The sequence below is a fragment of the Dermacentor variabilis genome, chromosome 2 (assembly GCF_050947875.1).
Source record: "Dermacentor variabilis isolate Ectoservices chromosome 2, ASM5094787v1, whole genome shotgun sequence".
Lineage (NCBI taxonomy): Eukaryota > Metazoa > Arthropoda > Arachnida > Ixodida > Ixodidae > Dermacentor > Dermacentor variabilis.
Window position 1 is genome coordinate 110,781,177 of NC_134569.1, and position 26,291 is coordinate 110,807,467.

Below are 26,291 nucleotides of genomic sequence, written 5' to 3' on the forward strand. Positions count from 1 at the left end.
AAAACGACGGGCCCTGGCTGTCCGATCATAATAAACCTTGGCCCTCTGCTGGGCCTTTGTCATTGCTTCACCTGACAACTCCTGTGCCCTTCTTAAGCGTTCGAGGAGCTTAAGCACGTACTCCACCACGACTGGGTCGTCGCCCCTACCTTCCCATGATTCTCGAAGCATGCGAAGCGGAGACCGAAGCGAGCGACCGTACACCAGTTCAGCTGGCGAAAACCCCGTAGCTGCATGCGGCGCGGTCCTTAAAGCAAACATCACCCCAGGCAGACACAGCTCCCAGTCAGTTCGATGTTCAAAACACAACGCTCTCAACACGCGCTTCATGACGGAGTGGAGCTTCTCAACGGAATTCGACTGTGGGTGGTACACTGAGCTGTGTAACAGCTTTACCCCACACCTTTCGAGAAAAGTTGTCGTCAAAGCGCTAGTAAACACTGTGCCCTGATCTGATTGAATTTCTGCAGGAAAACCAACTCGCGCAAATATGGACAGTAGTGCATTAACTATCTCAACTGAGCTGAGTTCTTTAAGCGGCACTGCTTCAGGGAACTTTGTCGCTGGGCAGATCACAGTCAAAATGTGTCTGTACCCCGTGGCTGTTACCGGCAGAGGTCCCACAGTATCAATAACGAGCCGTCTAAAAGGCTCCGTAATGATAGGTACCAATTTCAACGGCGCCCTCGATTTGTCCCCTGGTTTGCCCACCCGCTGACAAGTGTCACATGTCCTCACGAAATGGTCTGCGTCCCGAAAACACCCTGGCCAATAGTACTCTTGCAAGAGACGGTCCTTAGTTTTCTTAACTCCAAGGTGTCCGGACCACGAACCCCCGTGTGACAAGCGCAACAGATCCTGACGATAGCATTGAGGCACGACCAGCTGATCGAACTCCACTCCTCTGCGGTCTAGATACTTCCGGTACAGGACTCCACCCCTTTCCACAAAACGCGCAGTTTTCCTGGCGATACCTTCTTTGACATTGCAGCGCACGTTTTCCAGGCTGCCATCCTTTTTTTGCTCGGCTATCAAAGCCGTCCGGCTGACTTTTAGCAACCTATCAAGTCCGTCTGACGTAGGCGCGATGAGCAAATCAGTAGATAGCTCTTCTAACTTTCCCGTGTCGGGCGTTTCCTCTCCAGTATCTGGCGCCTTTAACGTTACAGACTCAAGTTTATTCAGTTCGGGCGTGCTCGGAATATCAGCTTGCTGCGCCTCTGACCCTTTTTCGTTGTTTGATAACGTCGGCCCCGCAACTACCGCCTTTGCAGCGAGCTCCCGAACCTTCGATCTGGTTAAGGCCTGAACACTAGCTTCACCAAACAAAAGCCCCTTCTCGCGCAGGAGGTGATCGGACCTGTTTGAAAATAGGTACGGGTACTGGGGTGGCAGCATAGATGACACTGCCGCCTCCGTCTCAAGCGCTCCGAAAGGTCCTTCAATACGCACTTTTGCTACCGGCAGACACACGCTATGAGCTTCCACGGCTTGCTTGATCCATGCGCACTCGCCCGTGAACATATGGGGTTCTACGTAAGACGGGTGAACTACATCCATCGTAGCTGCGGAATCGCGAAGCACTCGGCACTCTTTCCCGTTCACGAGGAGGTCTCGCATGTAAGGCTCGAGAAGCTTCATGTTCTCGTCAGTGCTGCCTATTGAAAAAAACACAACTTTTGGTGTTGTTTCCGGACACTGCGCCGAAAAGTGACCCGGCTTCTGGCACGTATAACACAAGCGCGCTCGCCTCATCTCGAACCGCTTTCTGCGTTTGGCTGCCGCCGTCTCTTTACGTTTGGTCGGACTGCTTTCACTCGCATCCTCACTACGCGTGTCCCCCTTTAATCTCATGGGTGTGAACTTCGGCCTCTCAAACTTCGAGCCAAATTCACCCTTTTGACCGTCCTTAGCTCCGCGAGCCCGACGCGTCACAAACTCCTCGGCTAGCTCAGCGGCTTTAGCCACCATACAAACGTCTGGCCTATCCAAGACCCAGTATCGCACGTTCTCCGGTAACCGACTATAAAACTGTTCTAGCCCGAAACACTGCAGAACTTTATCGTGGTCACCGAACGCTTTCTCTTCTTTGAGCCACTCCTGCATGTTTGACATAAGCCTATACGCAAACTCTGTATATGACTCACTCTTGCCTTTCTCACTCTCCCGAAACTTCCGACGGAACGCCTCTGCTGACAGCCTGTACTTCTTTAGCAGACTCGATTTCACTTTGTCGAAATCCTCTGCCTCCTCTCTATCCAAGCGAGCGACTACGTCGGCCGCCTCGCCGGGTAACAAAGTGAGCAAGCGCTGTGGCCACGTTTCCCGAGAGAACCCCTGCTTCTCGCACGTTCGCTCAAAGTTAACCAGGAACAAACCAATGTCCTCTCCAAGCTTAAACGGCCGCATCAGGTCAGTCATTTTGAACAATACTCGTTCTCCTGCACCGTGTGCCTGACTTCCATTACGAGCGCGTTCCATCTCTACCTCGAGACGCTTCATTTCCAAAGCGTGTTCGCGCTCTTCTTTTTTCTCTTGTTGCTCTCGCTCTTTCTGTTCTTTACGTTCACGCTCTTCTTTTTCTTTCTGTTCTTTAAGTTCACGCTCTTCTTTTTCTTTCTGTTCTTTAAGTTCGCGCTCCTGTCTTTTTGACCTCTCCTCAATAGTCTCAAGGCATTCCGACAGCTCGTCATCCTCAGCCTCTAACTCAAGAATAGCCTTTAGCAGTTCAGGTTTTCTTAGTTTGTCTGAGACATCCAGACCCAACTCTCTTGCAAGCTCCAACAATTTCGGTTTGCGCAACGACTTCAAATCCATGGCTGCTCTGAATGCTGCTTTCTCTACTGCTTACTATTGTCTTGCCGCAAACTAACCCGGCAGCAACGACAACCACAATTACCAGCTCTGTTTCTGACACTAACACAAGCCTGGCAAAGCTCAGAAGAAGAAAGTCCCGCACTCACCAAACCTCGCAGCCAAGAGTCCAGCGCAGTCGTTCCGCTGCAGGCAACCAGTCATCACACAGGGCTCGTTGCACTGCTCCCGGATCGTCGATGAGCTGCTCAGCATACAGTCAACTGCATCTCTTCGCTGCTGGCCTCCGTTGTCGCGATCTCACCGCTGGCAGACAGTTGCTTGAAGTCGGAGGTGATCTCACCGCTGCCAACCAGATGTTTGGGATCGCACCGCTGGTACGATCTGTTGGGAACTCGGCGCTGACGCCCGTGGTTGTACCTGGGTCGCAAGCCCCAAGGGTAGCGTTGGCCTGGCGGCCTGGGGTACAACAGGAAGCATCCGAAGGTCCCGGCAAAGCATGAGTCGACTGGTAACAACAAAACAACTTGTTTATTTTAACATCGCAAAGAGTTGGCGGTCAGGTTGACCGAAGTAGAGAGACGGGAGAGCACTTTACTCAACAGAAGAAATCGGAGCCCTCTTTCTTGGCGTCCGGGGGCAGCTGTTTTTATACTCTCGCAGTTGAGGGCAAGAAGGAACCCCTCAAAAGACGAGCACGTGAATGTACAATGGGCTAATGGTGACGCACACTGTCGTAGCGCTGCCGTAGCACCATGTCGAGCACGATCTCGTAGCACCCTGTCGAGCACGATCTCGTAGCACCCTGTTGTAGCGCTGCCGTAGCACCATGTCGAGCACGATCTCGTAGCACCCTGTTGTAGCGCTGCCGGTCGGGCACAATGACTGTAATGAGAGGATGATCCCTGCTTTGGCATCGCCTGTTTCGGGCACAATGACTGGAATGAGAGGATGATCCCTGCTTTGGCATCGCCTGTTTCGGGCACAATGACTGGAATGAGAGGGTGATCCTTTGCGGTCGCATCGCCGCAGTCGCGCCTGGAAACACCTGCCGATGAGTGTTGCGGCGACGACGATCGGGCCAAAATGTCTGCCGCCCCGCCGCAGTCGCGCCGGCAAAACCACGTGTCGCAGGCGAAACGCAACAGCCACAAGCAGCAGTTCAACGAAGCTGCCTGCATACGGCTACTCGGTGGTTATGAGATGGGGACAGAATGTCTGTCAGCACTTCTATTTCCCTCTGGCCACAGCTGATCAAAAGGCATCTAGATAGAAGCAAAGTGTCATAGACATGCAGGATGCTTCTCTTCTGTCAAATACTGCCATGGTTAAGTAATGCAATGTCTTCTCTGTTAAGTGCGTTCATGAAACGTTATGAGGCTTAATATCCAGATAGACAAACTGTGGAATACCCCTTTAAGTGACTCTCCACACATAAGTACCACGCGCTCGTAGTCAGTTGGGCAGAGCAGTGTGGTAGTGCTGGAGGAAAGCATGCCCTACAGAGGCACAATGCCCATTTAATATAAGTTGCAGTTTAATACATATGCACAATGCTTTCATATCTTTAAATCTTATTCTGTAAAGCGATAGTAAAGCTTATAAATTATTCACAATCATCTGTGCTTCATAAAAGTGGGCGTGACTGTAAAACACTTGCCATTTCTATGCTGCTTGTTTCTGTTGCAGGTGGAGGTTCACATTTTACTTCAGCATATTTTGCTATGGATTGTACACACTTTCAGATGTAAGTTGCATATACATTGCTATTTCAAGCATGTTAGTGCATTCTGATAGCCTAGCCATTAGCTTACTTTTGATTTGTGTTGCATAAGCACGACATCAAAAGAGGTTAAGGGATGGGGTAGTAGCAGGCACTTGGTATCACTACTCTGCTGCCAGGCTACGCACCTGAAGTGACAGTTATCCTAAAGTCCATGGCAGCAACCTGCCGTCTCTGACCTCTCCGACCCACAATGCCCCTACTTATACTCTCATAAAGTTTGCCTAATCATTTGGGAGCTTACACAGTTTGTAAGAGACGACATATGTAGATACAGCTTTACTGCTACAATGTTCACTTTATTTTTATTGCCCTCATAGTCATGGGAATCAGCTCTAGAAGTGGCATAGCATCCTTTCTTTGATTAAAAATTTGCATATGGTAGTTCTAGGCAGCTATCTAGGCACTGTAATATAATTCTGGAATCAAGACTACTGACAACTTTTTTTAGTGCTTTTACTGTGACCGAGAAACATGTCGAGTTTGTCATGCTTTTTGTCTTTATTGTGAACAGAAACCATGGTTGTGGGACACGATGCACTGCTGGTACGACTATCCTCACCACGTGAGTAGCTTGAGTAGCTTTTGAGACGATGTTAGAGTAGTCATGGGGCTTTATAGGTTTTAGCAATCCTCGAAGTTTCACCTGAAATATAAAACACCTGTGCTTTTGCAACAAACTTGGGTTGGTGTTGTTGTCAAGGTAGTAAAAAAAATATTTTCTGGATGCCCAAAAATGTTATTTCGTGATTGTGTGCCAATCAGCTTCACAGCCCAGGTGAAAAGTTACTAAGACATATTTAAGTACTTAATAGCTTTCAGTTTTCATTAAGCTGTGAATGAAAGGCTTCAGAAAGATTCTTAACGGAAGTATATTGGTTATGAATTGATGAAGTTGCTTTAGGTTGTACAGTAAAACTTTGTTAATTCAGCCCTCGTTAATTTGTGAAATCGTATAATTCATGCTCATCTTTTGGTTCCAACTGGAGTATGAGCTTTTTAATATTATCAGACTTTCGTTTATTTGGACGTATTTTGTTGCTCATTGGTCAGCTTGGATAACCCTCAGAGTGCCTTGAGCATGGAGCGACACAAGAAAGCGAAAGCGACATTAGTGTCGAACCGAAACAAAGATGGTGGCCTCTGCATCACCATAGTCATCAGTGGGAACTGTACGAGTATGGCAGGAATGACTGGACACTTGCTCCTAGTTGTGCCTTTAAAGCCTTTACGTATTGCATTTACCACTGCGCGTGACACCGCGTTGGCTGCATGCCTTCAGAACGGTGTAGTCACTATCTGTGATTGAATTGATACCCGATACAGTTTTGTCCACAGCGGTTGCTGCAAATAGTAGTTTCGTTTTGACTCGATGCGCACGTTGGTTGCGTGCCTTCAGATCTGCGTGGTTGCCAAGTGTTATTGCATCTATAGCGACCATGGTTTTGTCCACGCCAGTTGCGGCAAAAAGTTTTGTTTTGCTCTATGCAAAGCACGCACAATGTCAAACACAGTGGAACCTATCGAGGATGAAGAATGATTCTACTGCGGCCCAGATGCTGCATCATACCTACCAGCTTCATCGCGATGCTCTTGCCAACTAGCTCACTGGCAAAAAATAATGCGGATTTGCATGCAAGAATGAAAAGCATGTGTCCGACAAAGACGTGCGTTTTGCACTGCGGCCACACTGCAAAGGAAATTGCAAGGCCTTCGCCTTTGTGAGGGCTAATCAATCTCAAGATGACGAGGATTGCAACTTCCGCACTACTTTTGTGCAAAATAAAAATGGGATTTGCTAATTCATTCTGTAAATAAAAGCCTTTTGGTGTGGTAACCATTTGTTTATTGTTCTCTTGATACCCTCAATAATTCGACATTCAGTTAATGTGATTTTTTTTTTGTCCCATGAAATCTGAATTAACGAGGTTTTACTGTAGTTTATTTTAGGCATCCTTTACAGTGATCTCAACCAGTTGCCTCGCAGTAACGGAGATCTACGGGGAGCCACTGTTGTTTTTTTATATCCATGATTTCATTGTAACTTGAAAAAATGTCTGCCCTCACAACTGATATTCGTCTTCGGGAAAGCAGAGGTGCGCTCTTAGTAACGACTGGCCAAGTCAGTGCAAGAAGCTGCTGCACACAACTGTTAAGGACCATCTAAGATTTTCTGCCGTGTCGTCATGGCAAGATGATTGCTTTCTCTAATGCAGCCGTCAGTGCCTTCCGCCAGAGGATATAGGCGATGACAGCTGTCTAAGAGGAAGAGGAGGTGTGGAATATTGGTTCCTGTAACCAGTGGTGCAGCCAGGAATTATTTAGGTGGGGTTGAGGGGCACGCACTTGACCAGAGTTAAGGAGCGGGGCAGGCACATGTTGTTGCACATCATTTTGTGCCAGGTATCTTTGGTACACCAAAATTTCGGATAGGAAGGGAATGTGCCTTGGTCGCATTAGTCGCATTAAATGCACTGCTGAAGCTCTGAATCTAATGGACGTGCAATAGCCAAGTGGTGTGGAACATTAGGGCATCCGAAGACAATGATGGACACATTTTTCTGCTGCTTGCAGTCAATATGAGCTTCACAAGCCAGCAAAACCAGTGCTACACGATATTGAAATGTGAGACTGTGGGCCATGGAAGAGCACGTGCTTAGGATAAGTGTACATACAAGCTAAAACTATTGTAATTGATGAACTGTTGTGCCAGTAAATGTTGGCTTATGGAGCAACATACGGTAGACTGTTTGGGTAAGAAAGTGCATATTAAAACACATTTTACTCAATTTGATGATAATCATACCTGTGCTCAGTTCCAAGTGTTGCCTGCTATGGGTATTCCAACCTTGTTAGTGAGATGTCAAATTTGCCAAAAATTACGCATACACATGGCTGGTCAAAGTGTGAGCGTATTGTGTTGCAGACAGCTGGGCTAGCTTGTGAGTGCTCTTAGAAACTGATGTGGATGTGGCTGTTCGGAAATGCTTTTGTATCAGCTATTACGGTGTGTCTTGTTTAGAGCATCTTTTTTCCCCTGCCATGCCGCAGTCTGTCACCAATGACCTCTGGTGGTACTACATGATCGAGCTGGGGTTCTACGTGTCACTGACCATGTCACAATTTATAGACACCAAACGCAAGGTTAGTGCTGTTCTTTTTTTTTTTTTTTTTTTTTCATTCACCGTGCCTTTAAGACCTCATTTATGCAATTACAATGCTGTTTTTCTGGAGCATCATGACAGTTGAATGAAGCTAGGTATTGCGAAGTAGGCACATACAGGGCATCAGAGGTATTTGCAATTTTGTCAAGTTCCTCGGAATGAAAATTTCTTAAAATTTGCAGGTGCTTAGTAAAGACATTCCTTGTTATGCATACAAAAGTTTATTTAAACATATTGATAACTCTTGTAGTTGTAAGTTTTAATGTCTACACCTTCTAGTACTTTTGCCAAGAAACATTTAAAAGATAACCTGCAGTTAGTGCAGTGTAATTGTTGTGACATTGCAATTTGCTTCAAAATAAAATTTTCAACCTTGACATACCCATATAAGTGCAATTTGGCAAGGATTATTTTTCTTTATTTTTAAGAATTTACTTAAGGTAGCATAATTGTTTCGGTTCAGTAGCACTAGAGAAATTGTAACAATTGGGCAAAATCTCTCACTGAAAATTTTGCTAGTTGCTGAGATAATGTTCCTCTTGTCAGCAGAAACAGTGTCTTCCAGAAATCGCGTTTAATGTTCATTTGCGAACCATCAAGCCCAAAATTCATCAGGGATTTAATATCCCGCATCCTTTACCAGGCATTCCTTTACAAAATTCTTCCTGGCAATTACTCGAGCTTTTCTCTTGAGATTGAGGAGCAGTGGGAAGGTGCCTTGCACAGCTCAAATGGAGGAGGCCTACTCCAAGTAGTTCCTCCCCCCACCCTCTATCCTGTTGCCCTCTTCCCTTTAATGAGGGATAAAGTTTTTCGGCATCATCATCATCTTGGGATTGCTATTGAGTAATTGGGCAAGACAGCAGTGATCTTTACGGGGCCCGTGAACATGGCTTGACCACATTGTTGACACAGGTTAGTACACTAGTGTCCGCAGAATCTGCTTTCTCAATTTGGATAAGAAGTGAGGCATTCCTGTTTTCTTATTGTTGCATGCGAACACAACTCCGCAGTAATCTTTTAACAAATTTTGACGGCTATGAACAACATCGCCAACACACAAACAGGTGCACTGTCAACAACGATCACTAATGTCATTTTCTATGAACATTTGAAACTCTGAAAAAGTAAAATCTGTTATAAAGGCACAAATCTGAATTGTAAACGAAATAAACGGATTTTTGCATGTTTCTAGCTTTTTTTGAAGGAGTAGTGCCAAATTGATATGGAGCTAAGCCAATTCTTATAGGGGAGGGGAGGAGGCAACTTTGGCGGCACGTTTGTAGCATTTCTAGTGCCCAATTCGGCATGAAATCGGGACGTTATATGCTCTGAACCTGGAATATCCCTTGGTAGCAAAACCATTTTTTTTTTAAGTAATAATTTCTTGCGTTTCTTGTAGAGAACAGTAGTGAATGAAGTGGAGCACCTTCTGGATGTATACTAGTTAGTTGCCCAGTACAGGTGACATTGTGGACCTGCAAAAATTAGCATGCTGGAACATCAGACCAGCCATGGACAGCTCTTGCTCGGAGCTTTCCCTTCTCCGTGATTTAGCTCCCTCATTTGTTTTCCATTGTTGGAACATACAACTGCGTTGGCTTGAGGATGCACTTCTGCTAGTAACTTCTGCAAGTAACTTCTGCTGCCGTATATGGCTGTCAGTGTAGCCAGGCACAGCATTGGTTCCTTTGTCAGCAAGTATTCAGGCGTGTGAGCCTTAAAACTTGGCACTGAAAGCAGGCATAATCTTGACGTGCACTTTTTTTTTTTTTTTTTGCTTTTGCTTATACAGTTTGAGAGCTTGAAAACAAGTATTTTCTTGCATGAACCCTCATTTGCTGTTGTGTTTCTGTGTATGTGGGCAGCTGGCATAAGGCGTGAATCAAGAGGGCGGGGCATTTCTCTTGTGCAGGACTTCTGGCAGATGTTTGTCCACCACATCCTCACCATAGTACTCTTGTCACTGTCATGGGCCTGCAACCTGCACCGCATAGGCAGTCTGGTGCTCATTGTGCACGACTTTGCTGACGTGCCGCTTGAGGTAAGAACACACCATGAGCTCGCTCCAGATGGTTAGCGCCCTGTCAGGGCGCTACCACTGCACCAGACTCCATCGCTCTGTCGTAGCTTGGTTTCTCCATAGCCGGGTGCTTTCGTTTTGTGCAAAACACTGCACCGCCGTCTGTTGGGCACCGTTTTTCTCAACCTGTGCCTGTGGCTCTGTCAGGGCTTTGTTCAACATCTTGTTGTGGCCATGTTTCTTTTACCCTGCCCATTGGCAGCAGCCGGCCAGAATGGTCAGTTGCTATCAGTGTGAAATTTTTTTCAACCTGAAGAGAACGTTAATGACTACATAAATGTAAGCAATCGCATATGATAAAGAACTTTTGACAAAAGAATTGATTTCAGTGCTATGAAAGAACAGTTTCACTACATAAGTTGATGTGGAAGAAAGGATGTTACTGTATGACACCAATATTCCATAAAACTTATAGCTGTTCAATAACACGGGCATCACTCGGTGATGTGCCGGTGGTCAGCACAGCCAGATGTTTTCTCGTATGTATAACCATTGTTTATGTTTAGTGCTCCATTATTTGTTCTCGGTGTGTTATAATGCCTTGCCTATTTTCACTCTTCACCAGAAAACCTGCCAGCTGTGGCCAGTGTATTTAGAGGGACACTAAAGGCAAATAGGAAGCTAAAGTGACAGATTAGTGCTTCGGAAGCTCTAAGGCATCAATATTATCGTGAACAGAACCTTAGGAATAGAGAAATTGAGGAAAATTCAGGACATGATTAGACTCCCCGAGGACATTCAAGTAGTACTTGCCCGATGACAAAGGCACTCCTCATATAAATTCTGTCACTAGTACTCAACCGCTCATTGTAAAAACATCATTGTATTGCATTATAAGACGAAAGAAAATACTACTTGTCCAGTTTTATTTCATTTTTAGAAAAGAGAACCGATTGATGTTACCTTTGACAATGAAGCGGGCGGTCGAAAGGTTTCGTTCTCGCTCAACTCTGCACTTCTCTTGCTTTCGTGTTTCAATAGTTTTGTTATCACATAGTGCTGCGCTGCTTTTACTGGCTCGCAAAACTCGCACAAACTACAAGTATCAGAGACTTGCACTTCCATGTGATGTCGCGGGATGCCCGAACGGTCCACACCACTTGACCAAGAGCAGCTGCAGCGGAGAATCCATCGCTGTGTCGTGGCTCGGTTTCTCCATAGCCGGGTGCTTGCGTTTTGTGCAAAACACTGCACCGCCGTCTGTTGGGCACCGTTTTTCTCAACGACGGCCGCCCAAGTCGGTGATGGCATATGCAACATCACCACTCCCCAGTTGGATGGTAGGAGATCTGAACTGCGATAAGAGGTATTAGGACCCTTCAGAAGCGATTTTCTTGTGAACCAAGTATTTCCTTAGCACAAAACAAGCATTGCGAGATTTCTGGAATGGTATTATCGACTTAGTATTTGTCTTTAGTGACCTTTTAATTAGGGCAAAGTTAACTAGGACACTGCTAATTAATGTACATTTAATTACACACTCGAGCCCACCCCCTTTGGTGGGAGTCAAACCCATGACTTTTGGTGTTAATTCGGGTGAAGTTAGGAAGTCCTGGCCAACTATTTCTTCTACTACGGTAGGTGTTTCTCAACACCGAGGTGTTGCATCACACTTCCATAAGGCCCTACATCTTTTTCTCATCAGTTTCGTGCTCACTATTGAAGCAGTTCACTGGCCTGTTTAGGTATTTGGCCCATTGTTACATTAAGAGTTGCCAAAGTTTTTCCAAATGCATCACGAATAAGGATTATCCACTTTATCTCTACATGCAAAATAAGTTGCTTGCCTATGTACTACACTTCATTTTCTTCGGGCACGAAGGGTGCCATGCGCCTCAGCATTCAGTTGATACGCCTGGTGTTTCAGTGATTTTATTTTTGTAAACTCGTTATCCATACAGGAAAACATCAAACATCATTTACCATAGTTCGTGTTATCCTTGAACTTTCTTTCTTCAAGAAATCGATGCAAAGTTGAGGGTGCGATAATTACGCTGGAAAAATTTACCGCAAGAATGTACAAAGTGCTCAAAAAAAAAGAAGCGGCTGCAAATCGGGGTTCTCGCACCAGCCACTACAAGCCCACAGAAGGTACTTCCAAACAGGAATTGCCTTAGCAATAAGACCACAGTTTCAACACAAAGGAAGATTTAAGCGGACACTAAACTAAGCAACAAAAGCTTCTTTTGCCCGACATACTCACAGTCTCAGTCAAGAGTAACATTGCAGGTAGCGGACTCATCGGCAGCTTCAACATTGTCTGCATCGCCACTGTCTTGCACCAGGTTGTCTTCGGTTCCGTCCAAAGCGTTTGAAATCCCAGTCTTTTTAAAGCTGTAGACTATGATGTCTGGGGAAATCATGGTTCGTGCGTCCGATATCCATGTGCAAAGGAGCTTCACTGATGGCTTCTTGGTCTTGCCTGCGGGGATCATGATGTGTTGACCTTCGGCCATCCATTCTGCATACAGCTTCCAAGCATTATCCTTGAACAACTTGTTCTAGGATAGATACATCCAGAGGTTGCAGCATCGATGGGAGACTGCCAGCAATATTGGCTAGATCAGTTGGCAGCTGCTTTAGTTTCGCCCGAACGCAGTCAACAAGTTGACCGCAGAAGCTGTTGAGGACAAGCAGCGATGAGTAAAGTAGTGCCCCTGGGCAGCATCCCCAAACAGTTCTGACCCAGTCATCCACCCAGTCATGCCCCCCCCCCCCCCCCTTTTTTTTTAAATGTCTGAATGTGAACGCCAGGAAAGAACGTTCCTTTTGGGAGCGTCTTTCATTTGAAAATTACGAAAAGTGGCAGCTTTCGTCCATCCGTTGTCACAGCGAGCATGACGGTGCACCTTTGTTTTTTAGCACCTGTAGTCCTAATGTGCACACTCTGCATACCTTTTTGTTCAACTGTTGTGCTACTCGGCATGTCAAAATTTAGCAATGTTTGGTCTGCGTTGCCAATCTGCGAGAACAGAAAGTTCTTCACCTGCTGGATCCTAAACACAAAGCGATGAAAGTCAAATGGTCTTGTCTTAGTACGCTGAGGGTAACTGCTGACAAGTTGTCGGTTTCCTAAGTGACAGGCCACTTCGGCGCATGAATCGCATGGCCCACCCATTGTTCATGTGGAAATCTTGTGCCGGGATGCCCTCCTTCCTTGCAGTTATGCACGTCTGATTCCTGATCAATTCACTTGAAACAGCACGTCTTCTGCACGGAGACCCTTGATGTATTCAAGGAGTGCCGCTTCAACCTGCGAATATTTTCCAGGCTTTGCACCATGGTAGGCCCAGCGCGCCTTGTTCGTGGCTTTCAGCTTTTCATGCTTCCGTCCCCAGTAGCAGATGCGACACTCCTCAACTCCGAAGTACCTGCCGGTGGCCCTGTTGCCGTTGTCCAGAGCATACTCAATCACTTTCAACTTGAAACCAGCCCTGTAGCTTTCGTATCGACCCACAGTGAAGTGTCGCAAACAAAAACAATGCAAATGTCAGCTTCTCATGTGCGCTACTAAAATTTTACAAAAATGGCAGAAACGTTGCCATTTGTGGCTTGGATTGGGCTAGGGCTGTTGATAGCATGTTGATAGCGTGCGTGACGTTTAAGAGATGGTGCTTGGCTGTCATATGCTATCCTCATCAGTGGCCGGTACAAGCAGACGACTTCTGCTGCTGCAATTTTTGGGGGCACGATTATTACTCGAGGGATAAAAAAAATCATGTTCTTGATGGACAATGTGGAGGGTGCTAGCATTATGCTAATGCAAGAATTACACGAGTAAATACTTCAATCATCACTGGTGAAGTACCTAACTAGCCATAGCTCACTCTTTGACATTTAATAAACTTGACATAGCTAGTTACAACTGTAAGGTTAAAGCTGTTCAGTACTCAATGTCTATGTAGAAGGAAAAAGGTTTCATTTGTTTCAAAATATGTGAGTCTACTATATCTTACAAGATGATATTGTTAACAAAGAGTACATCCATACACGCAGAATCTTTTCTTTACATTCACTTTTTGCAGTGCCTCAGTGGCTATGGATTTTCGCTGGGGTGCACAATGCTATGTGCAACCCAGCATCCCAGCTATATGCACCCCAGCTATGGGTTCCATTCCCGGCTACTATGGCCATATATTGATAGGGGCAAAATGCATAAATACTCCTGTGCTTGAATTTAGCTGCACATCAATGAACCCCAGCTGGTCAGAATTAACCAGGAGACCTCTACTACGGTGTCCATCATAACCCACTGTCCAGTTAAGACTGGGTGGCAATAGACCCCACAGTTAAATTTTTTTTTTTTTTCATCCACTTTTGGCAAATGTTTGAAGTGAGGTCATTACGTGTGATGGTGACGTTATGATCAGACCTGAGAGCATGGGCTGGACTGACGGTCAAAAAGCAGCGTTCAGGTCTGCAGGTAGTCCATCGCAACTACCGCGCACGTCTACCAAGCTCAAATGCATTGACAGAACAGGACAAGACTCTACAGAACAGGAAATACTTTGTAAGGGACAATGGACACGGGCCTGTGTCGTTGCCAAATCTTAATATATTTGTCCCTCACTGGTCTCTCACCATAAACAGGCAATGTGCATGCAGATGTAAGGCAGCTTACAGGTGCAACTAAATAGAATTACGTTTGTTTTAAACACATTGACCACTATGGCCATCGAAAACACACCACGCTGCACCTTGTGTCAAGGTGTGTTCAATTTCCTGCATGATATTAAAATCAAATCTTTGCGCGTCACACAAGGGTATAAAGAAGTTATTTTTCACTTGAATAAATTAGCGGGTGTGCCTGAAAAACATTTTTAAACTGAATTCTCCTTACTTCTGAATCGTCGTGAACTGCTTCAGACTAGTTCGAACTGTTATATTGTTGCTCCAGAGCAGAACCTTAACTGAGATGGAGCAGCAGTCTGAACCCAAACCGAAATAATTTTCGGTTCGGCACCCTGTTTATGGCAGGCAAAAGCCATCGGTCAGCACAGGAAAAGAGTTGAACACCCTCTGTCACTTCCTCTCATGCAGGCAGCTAAAATGGCCAAGTACGTAAAACGTCAGCGCCTTGCAGATGCTGCCTTCGCTGTGTTCACCATCTGCTGGTTGGTGTCCAGGCTGGGGCTCTACCCATACAGGTAAGCGCGCATGTGGCACACCCCTATTGTTTTTTGTACTGAATTGGTACTGATGAAATTGGGAAATTCGCTGGCGCTAGTTGGAATCAATTGGCGCAGGACAGGCATAATTGGAAATCGCAGGGAGAGGGCTTCGTCCTGCAATGGACATACGATAGGCTGATGATGATGATGACGATGACCGTATATTTCCGTGTGTAACTCACACCCCCAATTACAACAGCCTGGAGGGAGAAAAAGAAGGATCCACACGTATAACCCGCCAAAGTAACTGCGTGGAACAATGCTAAAATCCTTACAAAAAGTCTCCATTTCTACGACTTCGTGCAAGTCATATCTCCCGTAGATGCAATGGGAGACTGACTGGTGTATATTAATGCACATAAGTGGAATCCGAGTGTTAGACAATTCCCCTCCCCCGTTCCAGTCTCCAAAACTGTTGACATCCAGAAACAGAGAAGGTGGATGACACACCTTCTAGCGTATGAGTAATGGCAAACTTATTGTGTCAGAAGTCAGTCTCTATCTGTCTGCTGGCTGCAAAATACTGGATCTCATCAGCTCTGCAGCTCCTGGTGACAATGCAACTGGCTCCGGCAGAATGGAAACGCAGCACTTCACAAAAGCCTTGTGAATTATGCCTAGTGGTTGCCCGCAATTCACACATCCCATACTTCCGAGGCACCAAAACTTCTCTCCACTGTGAGGTCCATTTCTAGTTAAAAGAAAAATACTGCCTTCTGTTTGAGTGATGTTTATGGAGCATCTTCATTGCTAGGTGCACTTGATGCAGTTGCATCAAGTGTACCTTTGCACACAGCATACCTTGTGAGCTGTTGATTGCATAGGCAGAATGGTGGCTACATCTGTGCTGGAGCTTAGACTGTAGTCAAACTTGGAGCCTGTTTCCAAGCCATGAGAAAGTAAATGTCCACATAGTCCAACCCACCGCCTGTACCCCCTGATTCAGGGTATTCATTTTTCGAAAAGTTGCTGGAAGGGGCATAGACCTTGCACGTACAATAGATGTCCAGAGTTAGTTGCAGTCGTGTACTTAGTAACATTTTTTTATTTTACAAAGGCTATTCATTGCTGTGCAAGAAATTCCAGGCGTATTGCCCTAAATAAGCTAGGCAGACTTATTTGTCTGCTACTTAAAAAAAAAGTGGACTGCACTAAGTCTGATGTGTTTACTGGCTATAGCTGTGTCTTGCATGCTCTCTCAGCACTGTATGCTATGCCCCAAGGCTCAAGACACTCCATGAGTGTTGTCATTACTATAGCAATTTCGATGGCAGAATTAGTGGCTTTTGGACCTTTTAGAGGCAAATTTTTCTATTTAGCGAACAACGGCATTTTTTTTATCAACAGGTTGAGCAGTCTGGCTGCATTTTAGCAACTTAGAGAACCGCTTTCTAGATCACACTTCATTGCTCAGAAGCTGCAGGTGGGTGGTCGAAACTTACTGCACGGCACATATGCTCTGTGATCCAAGCTGAAGCATCTGCACGGTGCACTTGTGTCACAAAAGCCATATGCTAAGGTTAATTGCTCGGAGAGAAACAGGCTTCACATTGCGGGTACAAAATATACCTTCTTTTTATTGTTGTTGTTTAGGAAACCAACGTGAATGGGTCTCAAGGCTCTGGTTCCTGCAGGATCACTAATTATGTTTGATTGGTGGCTGATAGCAAGCATAGCAGTTAATATAAATTAGCATTTGTAATAAGATTTATTTACCTTCGTTATTTATTATTAACTATTGTTTTAGTTAATCATATGTATTACCCATGTTATTTTAGCCTACACTGTATTTGTGGCCTTGCAGTCTGAAAGCAAACACAAAATTTCTTCTGTCGTGATTTGGTTTGCAAACCTATTTGTAAAGCTAGTGCTCTCTGCAGCATGCTGGTAAATGTACATTTTATTTCTTACCTGCACAGACGCTGGATGAGCACAAAATGTGTCAGTAGATGTGTTCGTGCCATCCTTGCTTATTTTATAGTGTTGCTGCATTAGTTTAAGGGCACTCAACAATTTTAGCAGTACGTCCACATTACGCACGCGTTGCAACATCAATTGTGCCTTGATGGTGGCTGTTCCCATGTCCACATTCTCCGATATTGATAAAATCGGGACCGGGTGAGGTGGGTTTCACCACAGGCATCAGGAGATGACGATGAAGGCGGGCATTGTGCTGATGAAAACGAGAAGAAGTATATATACATAATTTCTATATAGTTCTGTAGAGTTCCAAGCAATTCTGGTTGACATGAGGGCCAGGAAGGCCGTAACCTCCTTAGTATATAGTCAAAATAATCGGCGGTGAGGCCCATTGTCCAGGAAAGTGGAGAGGTCTCCACCAGAAGGGTTGTTTGCCCCCTCATGGTTTCACACTGGTTGGAGTTGGCTGTGAGTGCACCCATGGCAGTGCCGGTGCCTGAGTGTTTGCCGCAGACTTTTGGTCCTCTTGGCGATTGGTGATGTCAATTGCCTTCACGTTACTTGCCTTGCTGCCCGAGCCAGCTCGGGGAGTGGCAAATGCCAAAGCAGTGACGTTTTCTTGGAGAGGGGAACGATTAGTTTGTCAACAGCAGGCGAGCTGGAACGTTGAACAGACTTGCGACGCGGAATTTCAGGCCGATTGTACAGTGAAACCTTGTTAAACCGTAGTTGGCCGGAGCTCGGGAAAGGTACGTACTAAACGGTAGTACTGTTTAACCGAATAGCATGAGATCGCCCACTTACCTGTCGAAAACGGAACTCAGAGAGAGTGCGATGAAAGGGGAAAAAACATGCAGCATTTATTCACTTCGCGCGACAAAAGCGTTATTTTCGTTTGATGCCGCGGCGGCCTAGCACACTGACGACAGCGGCCTCAAACTTACTGAAGGTGCGTGCCAGCTTTTCAGCCAGCCCCCTCTTCTCGGCAAACACTCGCATGGCAGATTCCTTGTTGGCGTTACGTATTCACCGTGCATGTGCGCAGTAGTGCTGCAGAAGTCCCGGGGGCGCCTTTTTCATTACGGGTGCCGGAGTTTGGAATAATTTTCATTTGGAATAGAGTTACGTTATCGCGCCCCTATTGTCGTCGCGACGATTGCATTCATGAGGCTGACGCAACGCGCAGCTTATGCCACTGTCGAGCCTGAATCGCTTGTGCTATCGCTTTGCTTGTCGTCCTCGTCACTGTCGCTAGTCGACACTTCGGCAACAACAGAGGCAACGATGGCGAAAAGTCGAACCTCGTAGCCAACATATCTTCGCGGTCGCAGCAGCGCTGCCGAGCAACTTCTTCGCATTCCAAATGCCACACACTGTAGTCAACAGCAGATCCCTGTTGCGTGTCAGCGCCGACTTCGTGTCACGTTCGATAGCACGGACGATGTCTAATTTTTCTTCTATGCTGAGCACCCGGCGTCTTTTTTATCCACGCTTCGGAACGACGCGAGTCCTCGCTTGCACGACGCCGTAACGCTCTCTGGCACCGCGTCGAAATGATGTTGGATGTGGCTTCACGCGCAAACGCACAGGGCGCTTGGAGGCCGTTGTTCCGATCTCTGAGGCGTGTTGTTCTGCCGGGCCGCCCGATGGAGACAGCGCAGCACCGTGTTTGCACGACGAGTTCAAACGACGAGTTCAAACGCTATGTTTTAGCCAATGCGTACGCAGTAAGCTGGTACGGTTTATGCGGATACCAAACACATTATGTTCAATGGCCGCTGAGTCGGGGATTTGACTTTACTACTTTTAAAACGAAACTACTGTTTAAGCGGGTACGGTTTAACGAGGTTTTACTGTACGAGTATTTACGTAGATGTGACCCAGGAAGTGCCAGCCAGCGCCACTAATGGCCATGACAGCCAATGTGGAACATCCTTTTCACCGATGGAGTCGCGATGTGATGGCACCTAGTTTGTGACGTCGAGAAGTTTGTCTTGCATTGAGTAGAGAAATACCAAGAAAACCTGCTCATGTTGCTGCTGAAAATTCGTGTGTGTGAAATGTGCGCCACCTTTTGCAAACATATGTAGAGAATGTGATGCACTATGTGTGGCTTTTGCAGGGTCATCTACTACACTATGTTTGAGGCGGTGAAGGTGATTGAGATGTTTGCTGCCTACTACATCTTCAACTCACTGCTGGTCGCCCTGCAGTTCCTGCACATAGTCTGGACTTGGATGATTGCTCGAATGGCGCTGCAGGCCATTACAAGCAATGGGGTGAGTTCCATACCTGTATGAACAAGCTGCTCTTAAAATGAGGCGACACAGCTAGTAGCTGTGTGCTTGCTACTTGTACTGCGCTACTGCGCAGTTTGTTGTCTGCTTTGATATTAGATAGATGATAAATTTGTGTATAGCTTCTTTTGCATCGTGGAGAAGTGAAAGGCATAGTTGTGTGATTGAAATGAGATGATATGGCACTTTTCATTGCAAAGGAAGCAAAATGGTATCGGTTAGTGCTGAGAAGAATGCATAAACACACCTGACATATAATGCTTGCAGGGATAGGACAAACCAGGGAGATAGACCATTTGTGGTCTACATTCTCCATGGTTACCTTGCCATTGAAAGATTGGCACACTCAATAGGGGATGGATATTCAACATGCATGCTGATCTGGCAACACTCGCCACATCTGCCAAGTTCCCCGAGGCACAATTGCAAAGTGGCTGTACGTTGTGCTGGCCTAGTGCAGCACGGCACTCGTGAATGTGTGGCTGTTCCAAGGCTCTAAAATGCGACAGTCTCCTTCACCATCCAGTGATCATTGAAGGGGGAACTTCCTTGTGTCACCACGAATCAATGAAGCCACACTTTCCTTTCCCCCCCCCCCCCTTGATATCAGTCGAGACGGCATTCTCATGAGGCATATTGCTTTGAAACCAAAATAGTTGACAAACTTTTTTTCCCTGCATTGCACATTTCCAACCTGAGTAAGTACCCTAAAAAAATGTTTATACAATCTCAAATTTTTGACTGCTGCCTCTAAAGCAACCTTGCACTGCATTACAACACCCCTTCCGCAGATTCATTGCTTGTCCTCAAGCAAATGCGTCTCCTGTGAATTGAAGCTCTGGTACTTGCGCTGTTCGTAGAAGTTGATAAAGCCTCGTGCGTGACACTAATGAGCACTGTGGTTGTTCCATTTGTCTTCTATTCTCGCTTGAAGCCAAAACTGAAAATTGTGCAAGTCAGGTCGCACATGCATGCATGTCAAGTTGAACTTGATTGGTAAGTTGACGGTCGGGAATTAATTTGTCCTGTGCGTTGTTTTCTGCAATCCTCTAGTGCAAGTACAAACTTTTGATATGATAAGGTGTTACGTGTGTTCTCTCTCACTTGCGTTCTGTACGCTGCTTAATTATTGCACTGATTTTGTGCTTCAGGGAATGGTAAGTATTGAGGACTTTGCTGTTTACAGATGCTTCGGCTTCAAGCTTAGAGGATTAACATGAGCAGCCCTGCAAATACGCTGTTAGGCACACTGTATATATCGCGGTGTCTCAATACAAAAGCCAAAAATGAAAAAGAAAACACGGCACTTAAATTCCAAATGGAGGCACGGAAAATGAAGGCTCATGCGATTGGGACTGTTGCTTGCTCGTTTATTCAGTCTATTTGCTTACATTGACAATCATTCGAATCTGGTGCTCCACAATGGAGTCTCTTTTTTTTTTTTTTTCACATAACCTGCTCCGAATTGTGATTTTTCTGTTTGAATACTGAGATTTTAATGTCCAAAAATTGCTCCATATCCCATTTCAGCTGTTGCACCCCTGCATACGAACATTTAGATCTAAAAAACTGTAGCACGACGGATTGCGACCCTTGCAGCGCGCAAGACCAGAATGGACACTGCAGGACGCACCTAGCCACTCCCCTCGAGGCGATATTACTGCTTATGTCACCGAGCAGCTGGCAGCCAGTGCTCTGCTAGTAGAAGGTTTATTTTAAAACGTTCAAACTTAACGGGACATGCTCCTCAAAACAGGTTATTTTTTCATTTGTTCTATAGGTATGAAAACACTGCCATTCAGCTTTTTATGCATATTTCAAATATGTCATTAGACTTTGTATAGTTGATATATTGTTTTAGTTATGCCCTACACAACAGCAAAATATAGTGATCTTTGGAGGCACTTTCTTGTGCATAAAATTTTTACAGAAAGCATCTTGCTGTAGCTTATTTAGCTCATTGTAGACCGCAATGCGCTGATATCTATTTAAACTGCATGTAAAATTGCTGGAACTATGCAAAAAGAATTGGGACACTTTACCTGATTTCTTTCACAATCCCATAGAATCTAACTTTGTACTTTCGCAGCTACTGCTCAGAGATATTGCAAATTCCACTATATATCAGCATTCTACATATCTTGGAAGAATTATGGAAATATCATTAGTATAGGACATCTATAAGTGCACAATGTTATTCTCATCGGATTGGGAATTGTGTTAATCTTCTTTTGCATAGTTCCACTAATTGTACATGCTGTTTGGATAGATATTGGCACTTTGCAGTCTTCAAAGAGCTAAATTAGCTACAGCATGATGCTTTTTGTGAAAGTTTAGTACACATGAAAGTGCCTGCAAAGATCACCATATTTTGCTGTTGTGTAGGACATAACTCAAGAAATATAGCAGCTAGACAAAAACTAACGACATATTCGAAATCTATTTGAAAAACTCTCTAATTGGGCTCAATTTTCAAACCTCTAGTACAAATAACTAAAAAAATAAGATCATTTTTGAGGAGCATCTCCCTCTATTGTATAGTAACCAGCAACGCGCTCACATTGGCAAGCAGGCATTCGCATTCCCAAACAATTTTTCATGCGGAAGCAAGTGTAGCCCTTGAGCACTAATTCAGCTGATGTGGTGAAGAGAAAACTATTTTTGCAACTTCTAAGGAGGGCAAGAGGGATTTCTAGACAGTGCAGCAAACAAGCAGACACAAGGGAAAGGTGGATGGAAGGAGCAGACAGATGGAAAGCATCATCTGCATTGGCCACTGCTTAGCATGCGTATTTGGTTTTATGCACTGATTTTGTTATACTTATTGCCAAAATACGAAAAAGCCTAGCTTGTTGCCACGAGCTCCTTGCTTCACATGTGGCAGTGAACAGCAGGGGGAGGCCACCACAGAACAAAGATGAAAGCAGCAGCTGTACATGTAGCTATGTTGTCGGACAAGCACATTTGTTTTGCCGTGCCTTCGTCAAGAGGACGAGTGGTGCTTTGCAGCAAGTCGCTCGGTGGCGCTTGACATTTTGAATATCTAATAGCCCTGTCACACGGAAAGATTTAATGTCATTTGAATCGAATGGTATTCGATGCATTGAATGCCATTCGGTCTCTTGCGGTGCTACACAGTAAAATATAATGGCATTCGTAAATGATAGCAGTGACGATCTGGAACAAACTTTGTAAAATTCAAAAATTTTGTGCTTTTTATACACGTTTAAAAACTTTTGCGAGTACTTTTAAAACGGACGAAAACATTTTGACGCCAATTATTCACAACTAAAAGCACTTCGATCAACACGTCCAATATGGCCGACCGCCACAACAGACTCCTGATGCAAAGAGTAATAGCGCTTGAGTACAGCCCGTGGTGAAAATATCATCGCGGCAAAAATAATTACCGTATTTACTCGTGTAATGATCGCACTCGTGTAATGATCGCACCCCTGAATTTTGTCGTCAAAATTCGATTTTTTTTATTTCCCGTGCAATGATCGCACCCCGAACTTGCCGCAGCGATATGTCGTGTGCCAAGTCTAGCTAATGATGATCGCGCTTACCATCTGTTGAATGCTACGTGAACGACTCTTGAAGACATACCAAGTGGTCTGCATGCACCCAACATTCTTAAGTAGATGCCTCATTTCATTACTTTCATCACTTTCCGCACTTCCATGACTAAAAAAAGCTGCAACCAAACTTGCCTTTATTATGTGTAGGCTATATAATGGTTGTGGTCAACAACAACAAAAAAGGCGCCTTTCAATTCTTCTCATCTGCACTCGTGGGCACGCAGCAAATCGCAAGCGACAACGATAGTAGCCACCAACGATAGTAGCCAAGTTTACACTGATACGTTAAATGTGTACCCTATTCATACGCCGACGCTTGTAACGCAGCTAAGATATTCGCTCACCCTTAGCGGAAACGTGCCGTATTAGGATAGCAGTGAAGACAGATGCCGCAGTTTCTGCAGCATGCCGGTCATGTGTTTCTATGTCACTGGCAGCTAAGCGCGCCCATCTGTTTCTGTCCCCTCAAAGTGGACATGGCTATGTTATTGCCGCAAACTTGTCGATATTAACAATATTACTCATTACTGATACGGAAGAAACTGTTTCAATGCACATAATGTACTCTCGAGAAGAAAAAAAAAGAAAATAGCGTTCGGCGCGTTCGGCTTGCACCGCCGGCTGCCATTTTTGTTTTGGTGTCCCGCAGCAAACACGAGACGAAAAAAAATTTTTTTTCTTTTTGCAGGAAATTTTACCCGCGTAATGATTGCACCCCTGATTTTGCATCAATTGTTCTGACAAAAAAAGTGCAATCATTATGCGAGTAAATACGGTATTCCTTTTTATAAGTCTGAATAAACATCTTCTGACTTTGCTGATGCACACATTATTTTTTTTGCGTTGCATATACATTCGCTTCGAAATCAAATGTGAATGAGTTCCCGTAGCTCATTCGATGGTAAATGTCATTCCATTCGAATGACAATAAATTTTTACATGCAAATCCCGATTAGTGGGGTTATATACGAATGCCATTCAATTCGAATGACATTAAATCTTCCCGTGTGACAGGGGTATAAGCCCCGTGAATGAAATTAAAGGCAACAACATTCTTTCGTCTAGTTGCCCGAGCCGGCAAACGAGGGCAGCTGAGGAGGTCCAGGGCTTATCCACAGGTCCCTGTTTTTGGAGCAGAGTCGCATGGTAGGGCGCATGCTGTTTCTGAGGGAACAAGTGCGTGAACGTCCGGGCACTGTCGGCTGCCATACAGTTTGTTTTCATAGTTCGTTATTTTGACTTGTGCCATTGGCGTGACAGTTGCTCTTGATCGCAGTGATTTTGACTCCTGTGATCGGCCTTTTGGATAACGCAATCGCAGCTATCTAAAAGAGCTGAGGGAATGAGCGGCGAGGTAAGGCATATGGCGGCGAGGATACAGGGGGAGAGGCCAGGAGAGAAGGAATGTCTCTACCTTGAGGGGGCTTATGAGTATCCCCTACAGGGGATATTCAAAATGCATTGTGTTCTGGCAACACTAGCCACATCTGCCATCTTCCCCAAGATGCAGTTGCGAAGCACCTGTGTGTTGTGCAGCCTAGTGCAGCTTGGCAATCGTCGCATTGTGGCTGTTCAGGTCTCTGAAATGCAGCAGTCGTCTTCATTGTTCAGCGATTCATGAAAAGTGAACTTCGCTGTGCATCCACGAATCAACAAAAGCATGCCTGTTGGTTTTTGCATCCTTGTACAGCGAAACCTAGTTAAACCATAGTCAGCTGGAGCTCGGAAAAAGTACACAATAAATGGTAGTACTGCTTAATCAAAATAGTGTAAGATCACCCACTTACCCGTCAAAAATGGAACTCAGAGAGAGTGCGATGAAAGGGCAAAAAGCATGCAGTATTTATTCACTTTGCACAACAAACGTCTGTTACTTTCATTTGATGACGTGTCGGCCTAGCAGCAACGGCAGCGAGCCAGCTTTTCTGCCAGCCCCTCTTCTCGGCAAACACGCGCGTGAGGCTGATGTAACGCGCAGCTTCTGCCACGGTTGGGCCTGAATTTCCCGTGCCTGTGCTGTTGCTTTCCATGTCGTCCTCATCACTGTTGTTAGCTGACATTTCAGCAGTAACCGAGGCAACGATGGCAAAGAGTCTAACCTCGCATCCGACATCATTTCGCAGTCGCAGCAGCACTGCTGAGCAACTTTGCATTCCAAATGCCACACACCGTAGTCAACAGTAGATCCTTCTCGCTTGCCAGCGCCAACTTCTTCATGCCACGTTTGATAGGCTGAACAATGTCCAATTTTTCTTCCATGCTGGGCACCCGGTTTTTGTCAGCTTCTGCACAACGCCACAACACAGGCCGCAGCGCGCTCTCGCAAGGCGCCAAAATGATGTTGGTGTTGATGTGGCTTCACCCTTCGAAGTGGCCTCTGCGTTTGTTCTTGGAGGCTGTTATGATGTCTGATGCTCGTTGTTCTGCCATGATTGCATGTCGAAAAGTGCAAACACTACATTTAACCGATACGTACACCATAAGCTGATACAGTTTATGCGGATACAACGCACATTAAATTCAATGGCCACTGAGTCGGCGATTTCACTTTATTACTTGTGAAATGAAAGTACTATTTAAGCGGGTACAGTTTAATGAGGTTTTACTGTATACCCGTCCGGATAGCATTCTCAAGAGGCGTCGTCCTTTCAAACCGAAACGTTTATAGACTTTTTCTTTGTGGTGACATGCGCTTCGAACTTGAATAAAGTATGCTAAACAATTATATACTCTCGAATTTTCGACTGAAGCCTCTAAAACAACCTTGCATTACAACCCTCCAGATTCATTGCTGGTCCTCAAGAAAATGCATCTCACATGAGCCAGAGTTCCAGTACTAGTGCTGTGTGTCGAAGCTGATAAAGTTCAGTGCAAGCGACTAATGAGCATTGTGGTTGCTCCATTCATGTTGAATTCTCGCTAGGGCATGTGAACTGAAATTGGGCAAGTCAGGTTGCACATGCATGTCCCGTGAGAATGGAGGACAAACGTGATCGGCAAGTTTAGGGTCGGCAGACTTTTTCCGTGCACCGTTTTCTACCGTTTGCTGTCGCGAGTATAAAGTTCTCACACAATAGGGCATTGCGCATGCTCTCTCGCTAGCGTTCTGTGCACTGCATAACTCTCGCACTGCTTTTGTGTTTCAGCTGTTTGTAAGTATTGAGGACTTTGCTATTCACATATGCTCCGCCTTCAAGCACAGCGCAATAACCTGAGCAACCCTGCGAACGTGCATTTAGGCACAATATATAGTGCAGCACCCCAACCCCAGAGACAACAAAGAAACACTGTAATTAAAGTGCCACTAAAGCAAAACACTAAATACGTATCTTCAGATGGATAAAATGTTTCTTGAAAACTCTCTTGTAGTTAATTTCAGTATAATTGTTCGATCATTAGAAGAGAAAAGGAAGGTCAGAATTTCAGCTTTCTAATTTCTCGCCGGAACCCCAATACGGGTACCTCACTGTGACATCAG

The 26,291-nt window shown here is 45.3% G+C and overlaps 1 protein-coding gene across 1 annotated transcript in view; it reads left to right on the plus strand.

The window, feature by feature from the left end:
- Positions 1 to 26,291, plus strand: part of LOC142572527 (ceramide synthase 6-like) — a 42,634-nt gene that overhangs the window by 9,994 nt on the left and 6,349 nt on the right. Inside the window, exons 3-8 of the mRNA XM_075681695.1 lie at positions 4,504 to 4,561; positions 5,112 to 5,162; positions 7,649 to 7,741; positions 9,677 to 9,805; positions 14,885 to 14,991; positions 19,058 to 19,214. Of these exons, the coding sequence (XP_075537810.1) occupies positions 4,504 to 4,561; positions 5,112 to 5,162; positions 7,649 to 7,741; positions 9,677 to 9,805; positions 14,885 to 14,991; positions 19,058 to 19,214 (595 nt within the window). The remainder of the gene's footprint in view (positions 1 to 4,503; positions 4,562 to 5,111; positions 5,163 to 7,648; positions 7,742 to 9,676; positions 9,806 to 14,884; positions 14,992 to 19,057; positions 19,215 to 26,291) is intronic.